The 12,509-nt window shown below is 40.6% G+C and overlaps 1 protein-coding gene across 1 annotated transcript in view; it reads left to right on the top strand.

The window, feature by feature from the left end:
• znhit6 (zinc finger HIT-type containing 6) overlaps positions 1–12,509 on the top strand; it is a 44,608-nt gene that overhangs the window by 30,088 nt on the left and 2,011 nt on the right. Inside the window, exons 8-9 of the mRNA XM_034674179.1 lie at positions 1,875–1,955; positions 11,941–12,065. Coding sequence (XP_034530070.1) covers positions 1,875–1,955; positions 11,941–12,065 — 206 coding nt within the window. The remainder of the gene's footprint in view (positions 1–1,874; positions 1,956–11,940; positions 12,066–12,509) is intronic.

Below are 12,509 nucleotides of genomic sequence, written 5' to 3'. Positions count from 1 at the left end.
ATCCATATTTTGGCAAAACCAGATTATTTCATAATTTTGATGTCTTCAGTGTTAATCTACAATGTTGAAAATAATTAAAATAAATAAAATCCTTTGAATGAGATGGTGTGTCCAAACGTTTGACTGGTAGTGCACTTAAAGCAGATGAACGGGTGTGGACCCCGGGATTTAATGGACCAAGAAAATACTGCGTTGACGTTGCAGACACGTACGCAGCACAGAAGGGGAAGCCTCGGCTGGAAGTCATTTAACCCTAACCGCTGGATACACTGGAATTACTGAAAAGTTGACATCCACTCCCAGAGGCATTTATAGTGTAACAATGTAGAAGGATAATTGCTGATGGAATTTAGAGTGTCTTTTGGGCACATGTCATTAGTCAGTAGTTGAGAAGGTGTTGTGAAAATATTTATTTACATTTGAATTCCAGTAACCAGGGGGTTTCTCTGTCCTGGTTGATACTCAAGTGCAGGGAAAATAATCATTTTGAGGGGGAAAATTACCATCTTCTCTGTCCTCACTTTGTTTATTTGGAAATAAAGGCTGTTTGTGGACATGACTGCAGCTGTAGATCTAATGCCCAATTTCAGGTGCAGTCACATGCACGCCAGACCATCTGTCATGAAATTTGGCAGCAGTGTGTAAAGAGATAATACAGACAAAGTACAAAATAGTCTGCATGTTTAAAAAGGAACAGGTTGGTACATTTATAACTGTTTACAGATTCATGTTCAGTAAGTGTTCTGAAGCACTCTTTGTCCTCTGCACAGAACATTTTTATTTCTAATTAAAATTAACTGTGGAGTGGGAATGTGTCTGCATGAATTTAACACACTGCTGATCTGTACATCAACCTGAATGTGAGTGTACCACCATGTGTGGATAAACAGATGAAGTGTGTGCTTTTAATAGGCTCAATTATTCTGAATGCAACCAAAGAGAAAACTCAGTTAGTCAACTCACAAAAGCTGTTACTCAAAGGTCATTTTCTATCCTGATCTTTCAATATCAATCAGCTCGATCCTATTTCAGCCACGCAGGCTTCAGTTGGTGTAACTCCATGTTCTTTTTAATTCCCACATTGTTACGTGTCTGCGTTTATCTTTGTAATTTTGCCCTTGCTGCACTTTCTTTTTAATTTTCCAGGCTTGTGTTTCTCCCAGTACAAACTTGCAGCATGTGAACAAGGCAGGCTCTTTGACTGCTGAACACTGAAGATTGCTAATCTCAACCTTTAGCAGAACAGTGATCTGACTCTTTTGACCCAACCTTTGTGCTGATAACAGTCAGAAATAAGCCTTCTACTGTTCAAACACTGAAGCACCTGAAGCATTTCAGCATATTTGATGCAGCTGATGCACTTGCATGATTCATGCAGTTTGGGGTTTGTGTCCACATATTTCAAAGCTCCTATTGTCATTTCATTTGGAGAAGAACTCCAGCTAAATTAACTTAATGTAAAGTCTACATCAGGAATGTTAAAATAGACACCTTACCTGGTTCAGTGCCAACCCTGTAGACACAGACTACTTTGACAAGATTCAAGTGACTGGGGTTTAACACTTCATGGCCCATTGGCTGCATGTTTACAGCAGGCTCGGGTGCCGTGGCCGTCAGTAGCAGGGAGGACTGTCCCTTACACAAGAGCTCTATACATACTGTATATCAGTCAGCATACCAGACTGAGGTGTACATTTGAGTCTCTCCTGTTCTACACTCAATGAGCTCTTTGTGTTTTGACCTTTATCCCAACCACTAAGGGAAATTCTGCACAGTGGTTGTTCATATATGTACTTTTGAATTGTCTTTCCTAAAGGGTGGGATTGGAGTTGAGTTTCAGAGTCCCCTGTGTTGATGAGATTTTTCTGTTTCAGGTTGAAGATGTATGTGCACACTCCGTTTGATCATGTGAAAGTCTTCATGAAAGCAGAGGGGAGAAAGGCCAATTCTGTGAGGTAAGATTTACTTCCTACTAGTCATCTATGCCATTTTTCATTTTCATTATCATGCCATTTCACTTGAATGCCCTGAAGGAGGAATATATTGCTCTCCTTTTAATGAGACTGCAGGTGCAAGGTCAAAATATATTACTAGATCCTGCAGGACTGACTTACCTGGATGTTTTCAGTTCTAATGTCTAAAACCTCAGTCTTGCAATCTTATGACTCGTTTCCACCAAGTGGTCTGATGTGGATCAGTACAGTTTGGTACGGGTCGGATCGGTTACACCTGATCCTGTTTGCGTTTCCACAGCCAACCGTGCCCTACTTGGTGGGCGGCGTGTAAACTGGATGCCAATAGCCGCGTCCGCTACATAATAGCAGTGCGACACCGTGTACCTCGCTTATAAATGCAATGAAGGCCACGCTGTTTCTTGACGCCATTTTCCAAACAAAAAAAGTTATCTTCCCAAAGTCCACTGGAGATTTAAACATGGCGGGGTTATGTGTTGTTCTTTATTACCGCTGTTGCACGGGAAGTGACGATTCTTTCAACCAATCTACAGACTGCAGTGTTTCTATCTCCACCTTCTGGGGTCGGATCGGTATGCTTGGCACCCCAACAGAAGGGTACCAAAAAGTGGGACAGTACGGCTCGATTATTTTTGATAATTTGGGGACCTGTCCCGGTTTAAATCAATGGAAATGCCACAAAATGCGTGACGTACCGAGACGAGCCGAACTGAACCACGTGGTGGAAACGGGGCTAAAGAAAATCTCCTATAAGAGCAAATACAGAAAAAAGTAACATATCTTGAATGCTGCGATGCACAATTAAAACCTGAGTACAAACCATTATAAATAAGAAAAGGCTGTAAAGAATAGGTGTCAGTGTTGAGAAATTCACCCATTGTTTTACTTAAGCCACAAAGCCATGTTTGGACAGGAGGGTAAATCTGTGGATGGTGCATTCTTTCATTTAAAATACAAATCAGAATAAAAAAGAAACAGGGGTGTTTTTAGAGAGGAAAAACACGTGGAAATCAGCTCAACTTCACCGCATTTTTTTGCTCCACATTGCCCCATCATGAGGTTCTGCATGGAGTTCATCCTGTGAAGATGGAATCATGTTTCTTACACTGAGTTGGAAACAGCAGTGATTTCTTCAATCTACCAGGCACGTGTATTAAAATCTCCTGAACTCCATTCTGTTTTAGATCATTAAAGTATTAGAAAATTGTAGCCTTATTATGAAATAGAAGAGTGAGTTGTATTGAAATTTACCTTGACAGTTGTCATTAATTGATACTTAAGCTTTACAGAGTAGGATTTACGATGTGACAGGCTGTAAATATGTCTGTTTCTTCTTAAGTCTTTAACGCGAAAGTCTATGCAGATCAACTCACTGTTAGAGGCAGCCTCAAGTGGCCATTTAAGGGATTGCAGTTTTTGTCACCTTCGCATTGGCTGAATTTTGATTCCTGATGGTTGCTGTGTGACTTATATGACAAAATATTCAGTATTTATGTTGATTTTAATTTGTGCAGTTGTCCTTTGAGTATAAAATAAAGGGACAATGCTTTTTTTTTAATCTTGAAAAATGTATCAGACTATGTTACTGCTAAGGTACATGGTTTGTGCGACAGCTCAGACTTGTTGATTGAATATACCAGACATGACTGATTTATTCAGCATGCAAATCCACATAATTTGTTTAGGACATGACATCACTGTCTTGTAAATTCCTGAAAAGCTGCACAGGCTAGCTGGTATGCTTCAAGGTTTTTTTCTTCCCCCACTTCTCTTTGTGCATTGATTCCAACATCCAGATATTCCATTGATCAGGACAATTTTCAGCTTTTAAACAACTTCCATCTGCTTTCTGTCACTTTCTCACTCACTGTTTCCACAACTTCTCCGCTGTGCTCTACCCTGTCTGTTTTTTTGACGGGGGTCAGGAAGGGTGTTGATAGCACTCATTTGCCTCGCCTACTTTCAAATTCTCTGGCTGTCCTCCATTCCCACTTAGTCATGGAGTGAATGATGATCCTCATAACCATTACCCCCCTGGCCAGGATGAAACGTCATGAAACCTCCCATTCTTCATCCTCGTAACACACACACACATGCTCCTTTTGTTTTGCCCAGTGGGCTGGGCTGCACACACATTTTTTCAGCCAATAAATTACATTTTATTGCTAACTATAGAGCGGAATTAACAGAAAACTAGTGTAGAAATGTAGATGTTGTTGGGCCATGGTTCAGGAGGAGCTGCAAAGTGTCCGACTTTAATTTTTATGCAAATTTGTGTGAAAACTTTTAAGTTTGATCCGAGACCCTCCAGTTCACATGCCAAAGTGTCCTTGCTTCCATATTGTTCCTGGTGGCTTAACTTGGGAGTCGTCAACGATGAGTGATGGGTGCAGCCTCTCTCATCAGTGTAAGAATGTGGTGTGAATGGGTGAATGTGACATGTAACATAAAAGCGCTTTGAGTGTTTAGACGAGAGAAAGCTCAATAAAACACAGTTATTTTACCATTTATAGTGTCTTTATAATTACATTGATAACAGGGTATATTTTGGCCCTGCATAATCATAAGTCAATAATATTCTGTGTATTTGGATCGTAAACTTCTTGAAATTCCACAAAAAATTTAACTGATTTTTTCCCCTGCTGCTGCATAAAGCAGTTCTGACACTGGAATCAGTTCAGTGAATTTTTGCAACTAAATAATGTGGAGGAAGCATTTGGACCAATACACATCCTCCAATCAAAGAAAACACAAGCTTTATTTTCTTGATTTTTAATCCAGTTAAAAAAAATCACTAAAAATCATCTTTTCAGAAAACAAGTTAGATTTTGAGATTGATAAGATTTTACATCTTGCAGTGTCGAGTTAATCATCATCTGTGTTTAATTTTTCCTCAGTTCACATATGTATTGCTGCACATTGCTGTCTCTCACACTACAAAAAAACAATGTGCACCTGTGCCCCTCTGTAGTGTTACATAAGTGTGAGTCAGAGAGCAGAGATTTCTGTGGCCTGATAAAACCTTCCTCACAAGGTCTCTTACTCACGAAAGGTTACCCTGTTGTGTCTGGTTTTCACTCTGTCCCTGGCACTGATGGGTCGATAAACACGCCCCCATGACTCTGAAGAAGGTTTTTTGATTTTTAAACATCCTTTAGTTCTGAAAAGTTTAAGATATTTGCACCTTTGGCTTCTATGAAGTTAAGACATTTGATCCTTCCCTTACCTTGACCCCCAAAGCCTCACAATTCTGAAACCACTTATCTAGCCTCATTTACCCAAGACTGAAGAATGGGACTGATACATCTGTGCATTGAACTTGGCAACCACTGAGTCTTTTATTCATCTGTACACAATAGGACATATTTTTTTCTTAGTACCACATCACCACTTCCTCCCAGACAACGGAAAATATGCATCATCATCTTCCCTTACTTTCCCACAAGCTAGCATAGAAAAGCTATTTTGCAAACCAGCTGCAACAACAATGCAGAGGTCCATCAGATACAAGTTTCTACTCGTTGATAACTAAGACTGATAGCTTAGTACAGTGTTCAATACAGACAGCATGTGCTCTGTTAAAGAGGTAGTACGCAACATGAATGTTCCAATATGAAAAAAAAAATTCCCTCAGTTACGTCCCACCACTTCATGAAGCCCCTTCCACTAAGTGACACAACAAACATGCATGCCAACTGATGTTACTGCAAACTGTCGGTTTCACTTGGCTAGTTGTGTTAAGCAAGCATTTTCAAATTACAGCGGCAAGGAAAAACGTCCTTTTAACAGGCAGAAACCTTTAGCAGAAGCAGACTTGTGTTAGACAGAATTGTCCCCGACTGAGTTGGGTTTGGAAAGAGGGATAGAGGGAGATGAAAAGAGAGAGATGGTAGTGGTGAGAGGGATAATGGTAACTGTAGCAGATGGAGTCTGGCACGTCTACAGCAGCAGGCCATCAATGGCAGTGACCCAGGGGAACCTACGAGACAAGGGAGCTCAGAGACTCCAGAAAAGTCCAGGGTTAGTAACTTTAATTGGCTAGGAAGAGTGACAGTCAGACAAAGGAGAGAGAGGGAAAGACAGGATCCCAGTGTGTCAGTTCCCCCAGCAGTCTGGTCCAAACCTGTGCCAGCCCTAAGTATAAGCTTTATCAAAAAAAGTAGTATAGGAGTACAATTTGATCTTTATGCTCTAAATTAGGACCAACCAGAAAATAGACATTTTCCTTGAGACTGTTATAATCAATGTATAGCATAGTGGATTAAATGGACACTATATTTGTGCATACAAGATAATGAAATAATAATCATACTGTATAATATTTTGATAAACAATCTGCTCTTTTATTTGTTTAGCTTTAAACTTTATATGAACAAGTAGGTCGAGGCATTTACTTCTTCTAGTGTTAGTTGATTTTGTACCCCTTCAGGCTATGTTAAACTTTATTGCCTTCTCACTCGGGTGAGGTAACAACAACAGACACACCTCAGGAACATCAGTTTCCGGCCACATGTCAAAGTTCTTCACTGTCCACTTTTTTTTTGTTTGTTTGGTTGTTTTTTTTTTCCAACTTTTATTATTTCTACTGGACACTTGGTTTTTCCCTGCCCTCGTATCACATGAAACATCCACATTTAAACGGAGATGTATGGAGGTGCAGACATCTTCTGCCATTTCCGGAGACATTTTTAATCAATGAGTCATACAGCGTTATATCATCCACGTATCAGCGTTTCCAACTTCCAAAGAAAGATTTTATAAATGACTTCTGTTACAGCTATTAGTCCAATACAGTCACAGTCGTAAATCAGACTCTGGAGGCTGTGTCCTGTCAAGTCTGTGATACTGAGTGATTCAGTGGCATAAATCTTCAACTCCATTCCACTTTCTCTCTCAGTTACCTTTTCCTGCCGTAGCGTAATAGCTCTTGAGTATTGGGTTGCATAATGAGCATCTGCTCAGTCTGTAATTTGGGTTCTTAGAGAGCATGTGTTGTCTATATGAAAGTGATAAATGGAAGTAAGGCGAAGTTAAGATGCTCGTCCAGGAGAGAATTACCTTACATTAACTTAGTTACATAAGGTGATTGTGTACTCAGACTTTGGCTCTAATAAGGAAAGAGGCCCCCCTACAGAATCCATTGAAGGGGTCCAAAACAAGGTCAAAGCACTGCAACCACAGAGGGGCCTCCATGTTTTTGAATAATGCGGTCTTAGCAGAAAGCCTGTAATTTTGAGAGGTATTATTAAAGTTATGAAGTCATGGATGGCAGTAGTCATGGCTGCTTTGAGGCCAAGTCTAACACAAAGGGTCTGACTGCATGTTTTTGTTGATTAATGTCTGCTGGAATATCAACCAGCTCCAAATAAAGGAGCTTCTGTGCTAAACCAAATATAGCTGTGTAACCAGTCAACTTTCTCTTACTGGAAATGAGACGCACCGAGCATGAAGAGAACCTTTCACACTCCTCTGGGTGTTTGTTTGCTTTATTTTCTAAAGTTTACTTTTTATTCATTCCACTCCAGAGATCCAGAGGATGCCCTTTCCTCCTTTCCCGTACTACTTCTTTTCCACTCAGTCAGCTGAATCCCACAGAACGCTCTCCCCACGCCTGCTGAAGTGTCAGAAGTGGAGATGCTGTTTTTTTGCAGTAGTTGCCAAATAGGAAACCTGTGCATGTGTGGTTACTTAACCTGTGTTGTGGACCTATCAGACAGTGGTGGTTCAGTCCCATCCAAACATTCTCTCTCTCATATGTGTGACAAACCCTCTCCTTAGCCCTCCTGAGCCGGTCGATCTGCTCCTCCTCAGCTTGCCCTGAAGCTATGTTCAATTCTGTCTCTGTGCAGCAGATGCTTCCTCAGGTCTCCTGCTGTGCCGGCCTCGTTTTTGGTAGTTTTACTGAAATAGCAAACCATTAATAGTAGCAGATTTATTGTGGAATAGTTTACTGACAAGGTAGGATTGTAGTGATAAATAAAGCTCTTTAACTTTTTATTTAATTTCAGCTAAATGTAAAGATGTCAACAAGTTACCACAAAGTGAGTGTGCCAGGGGTGAAAAGGTAGCACTTGAGGATAGCTGTAACCTCAAAATATCCCTCCCCATAAACACACTGTTATGTACCACTTGGAAGCCGAAAATAATTCCACCACTTTCGATTATTCAACCCTGGTTAAATTGTGTAATAGCGAATTAATGTGAACACGCCACTTGAGATGCTCTTCAAGTTTGGCAGACTGTTTTTGTTTACACAATCTCTGCCTCAGGGACAGCGCTGTGTAATCTTTGCAAGAGGGACTTGGATTAAACAAACGGAACAACATGTCGTTAAACCTGCAACCTTAATGCCAAAAAAAGTTGGTACACTATGTAAAATGTTCAAACAAAATAATATTAGATGATTTGAAAACTGAAAGTGTCCCAGCTTTTTTGGAATTCCGGTTATAACACCAGCAGAAGTATCAAGACCACAAACGAAGCTCGGTTTGGCTTATTTCAAATGAAGTTAAATGGTCCAACATGGAGAATGTGTTCTTCTCTAGTGATTACAAGCAGCACAACTCCCTGCTGATATCTTTTTGAGGGAATACGTTGAAGAAAAGTATGTAAAGTAATGATCACAATAAAAGAATAGACTATTATTTAAGTATTTGGTGTGGAAAGAATGATATATTTGCAGGCGTGTTTACAATAAAAACTCATACCAGGGCTGGGAAAAACCCAGAGTATCCACCAGCTGTCTGTTATTCAATCCGCATTGGATTTGCAGCAGTATTGTATCTTTAAAAAAAAGTAATACCTTGATATTTATTCTGATACTGGTGCTAAGCATGTGATGGATACCTTTTAGAATTAAGCAATGATCAAACTAGTAAAACCAGGATTATCAGTCCTCTGCAGCTTGTCATCTGAACATTTCACCCTTTAGTTTCTGCTTTCTAAACCCTGTTTGCCTCACAGTTCGTCAGTGATCTGCTTCTTTTCACATTAACTTTGGTTTTCAAACACTCCAACTCTGACATAAGGAACATGTGCATTATTCAAGGTCTGATTTTTGCACTCACAGCATGAACAAATGAGGCCCTCGCCTGTCATTACATAATTACACCAAGCACTGAGGACATACAGTGATATTGGCAGGAACAGCAACAAAAAAGGTGACATTAAGAATTACTTTGCAATGTTGGAAAGTTTCTGCAGCCAGCAGCTTGCAACGAATGTCCAAATTCAACAGGAACCAACATAAGAATGCTTTTGTACAATATGTAAGAGTAAGTTGATTTCACAAAGAATGGCTGACAGTCAGGGACTTGTTTAATTTGGCAGATTTTCACTTCAATATTTGAAGTGTTTCTCTCTCCTTGCACCTTACAACTGCTCTATCTCTGCTGCTGGGTCTCAGTCGCAGAGAGCAAAACAATCGGAACCACCCTGAAGAGAATTTCAGTCCATCCCTCTGTTCTGTTCATTCACCAGAACACTATATAGAGACCAGATGTGTGCGTGTTCTCGGCTGAGTCATTGAGCCGTGTTTCTAGAAATGGCCAGAGCTTTAACAATCCCATCGACACCACAGGGAGCCGCGGTCTGCTCTGCCATCTTCCCCTCTTTTCACTGATGTTCGCAAACACTTGTGTTTTAGTTTAGCTTAGATAAAAAGCATCCAAGAACATAAATTAATTACAGGTTAGACATAAAAAGAAATGAAATGGAACAGTATTTATCTGGTATGCACATTGCAAAGGGATGCAGACTCTTCTGGTATCCTGCTTTTGCTTGCCACATGTTCTATAAATACTTTGCACATATCAGCTTTTCAGACTGTTTCACTGCTTAACTGTTCAGCCTTCAGATACCTGTTTGTTCCAACATTTGATAAGTTTGCCAAATGTTCGGTCCACCTTTCATAAGTTATTCCGTACCCTTAGGTTGTGGAGATGCACCCTGCATCCATTTGTTACACTGTAGCAACACATTTCCTGTGTGAGACCCGCTGCTTACCCCTCCTTCCCTTTATCCTGTCCTGCACCATCACATATTGGCATTTATTTGTGGGACCATGCAAAATGATTCAAGCCCACCAAAGAGAAACTCTTCCAGGAGGGAGGGCTTCTTGGAAGCTGGCCCACCAGTAAGAACCTGTAAATGTCACATTACAGGAGAGGGCTTTGATTGGCTTTGGGAGTGGGTGTCTACCTGGGCGGTTCTCCGTCTGCTTGGGCTTTTAGCAAAACAAACAATGGCTGGCACGGCTTTGACAGCTGGTGGGGATGCTGCCAGTTACGGTATATATCCAAAATATATAATGTCTGGTACTTTGGTGATGACAGCCTAAGCTGGATGGTTGTGAATCAGTTGAGTGAAGCCATGTCTCCCAGGAATCCAGTTAACTATTTAGTCTGGTGATTTACGACCATCCCTAATGCATGACAGGACTACTTAGAGACAAGACTAGACTGATGTCATCTCACACAAAGAGCTGAAGGAGGGGAGAGACAGCGCTTCATGTGTTTGTGAGAGATGTTTTTGATTCTTGGTAGAGTCAGTTTTCCATCTCTGGAGACCAACACCAAGCAGGACCTTCGGCGGGCCAAACTGTGACTCAAAGCGCGATCAATCCTCGAAAGATTCTCAGCCACCAACGTTTCACAGGCAGCTGGAAATAAAGAGCTACAGTCGCTTGTACGAGTTTCAACAGCATTGGCCCTTTTCTGGTCTTTACTACTTCACAAGGCTTCAACAGAGGCCCTGTGATAGGATGATTTCATGATGATTTAGTCACAGTACAGTGGTTGTGGTATTCCCTCTGGATGTCAAAAGCCATGAATAAACTTAAGGCACAGTAACTTACAGAAGATGTAATCCAGTGTTAGAACACTTAATGAAAGAAGCTGTGATAACATGATTCTACACCGCAGAGAAACTGTGCTCCTGTACCTGGCACTGATCTCTGCCCTCTGCTGCTCTCTGCACGTTCATTGGTAAATCAAACAGATTCAAGATTCATTCACTTTACATGTATTTTTTGTTTTGTTTCGTTGAACTTCAAGTATATCAATTTGATTTTAAGCATTTAGCAATATGAGTATCGTGTTATTATATACTTTGTTTTTTTTTCAACTGCAAATTATGTCTATAAAGGAAAACCTTGTCCATATCAGTATGAAGTATATAATTTTTTAAATTTAAGTATTTTTATTCATTCAAAACCCGGGTTTTCTTGCAGACAGACTGGCTGACACTTTAATAAAATCAGCGATTAAAGCTTGAAGAAAATGATTAAATGTGCATCTGCAATATTTTGGTCTTAACCATAGACTGTATAAAAATTAGACATAGTATCTGTGACGTCACCTATTTGTTCCTGAGCGCTGCTTTGAAGCCAATTGTCGGTAGCCATATTGGTAATGCTGAACTCAACCAAGCTTAGTGTGAGGTAAAGAGGCCGGCTTTGAGCCTCCTAGCCAACAGCTATGTGTTCCCGCCTGTCAGTCACGTCAGTCATGTCCTTATTTGGGCAAAAGCTTGTAATCTTAATATCTTCTGAACCGACACGTTACAAAAACATTCACCCCTTGTACAGTGTGTGCAGATTGAGAAATTAGCTCTGTTGACCCAAGCCATTTTTTGAACCAGACTGTAAACATGTTTATTTCTGATGAAAAGATCGTCTTTTTTGAATTGGTGTGTATGTGGTTTCCAGTGTTTCTGCAGACAGCCTCAAGTGGACGCTAGATGAATTGCAGTTTATAACGCTTCCGCATGGGCTTCATATTTTGAGACCAGAGGTTGCCGCTTGGTCTTAACTCATTGTATCTTTATATCAATAAAATATTGTCATGCAATATATCACAATACCGTACTGTATCAGTTTCTACCCCGACCAATTCTTCCTGCTACTTAAACCAGAAGTTGCTTGAATTAATCTAACCTTACATAATCTGTTTCTGTCTATCTGAATCAGGTACCATGAGCTGGACATTCACAAAACCCTGCGGGACAACCTGAGCTACAAAACACTGATTGAATATCCTGTGCTGCATGTCGTACTCAGAGACCAGTGGAATAACTATCCCCTGAAAGGACCAGGTAATAAAACAAACACTGTTTCCTAGCTTTAAGTGTTTTGTCCTTATCCTGCTCTCTGCACCAACACTAACCCACTAATGCTTCTTCTTTGGTAAATAATCATTCTTCACCACCATATTCCGCCTTGAGTTTCCATTTTCAGCCATGTTTTCTTTAACTAAACCAAAGGGTGGATACATGACATGAGATTAAAACCCTCTGAGCCCCCCCAAAACTTCAACCCCTCTCAGCTTCCCTGATTCCAGCAGCATTGTATCATGTCCTGGTTTCTCCAGCTGAGACTCTAAGACTCCCTGCTCCCTTATTTTTCTCTATGGCAACATGCTACCCCAACGGAAATTAGGGTGTTCTGCACAGCATCACACACACCAACTTAACCTCAACAGAGACCGTCTCCAAAAAGAGGATCAAACATGGCTTACTGTCGTTCAGTGAACTCATGAA

Source organism: Notolabrus celidotus, chromosome 2 (assembly GCF_009762535.1).
Source record: "Notolabrus celidotus isolate fNotCel1 chromosome 2, fNotCel1.pri, whole genome shotgun sequence".
Classification (NCBI taxonomy): Eukaryota; Metazoa; Chordata; class Actinopteri; order Labriformes; family Labridae; genus Notolabrus; species Notolabrus celidotus.
The sequence above is the reverse complement of the archived record's forward strand: the minus strand, read 5'-3'. Positions and strand labels throughout refer to the sequence as shown.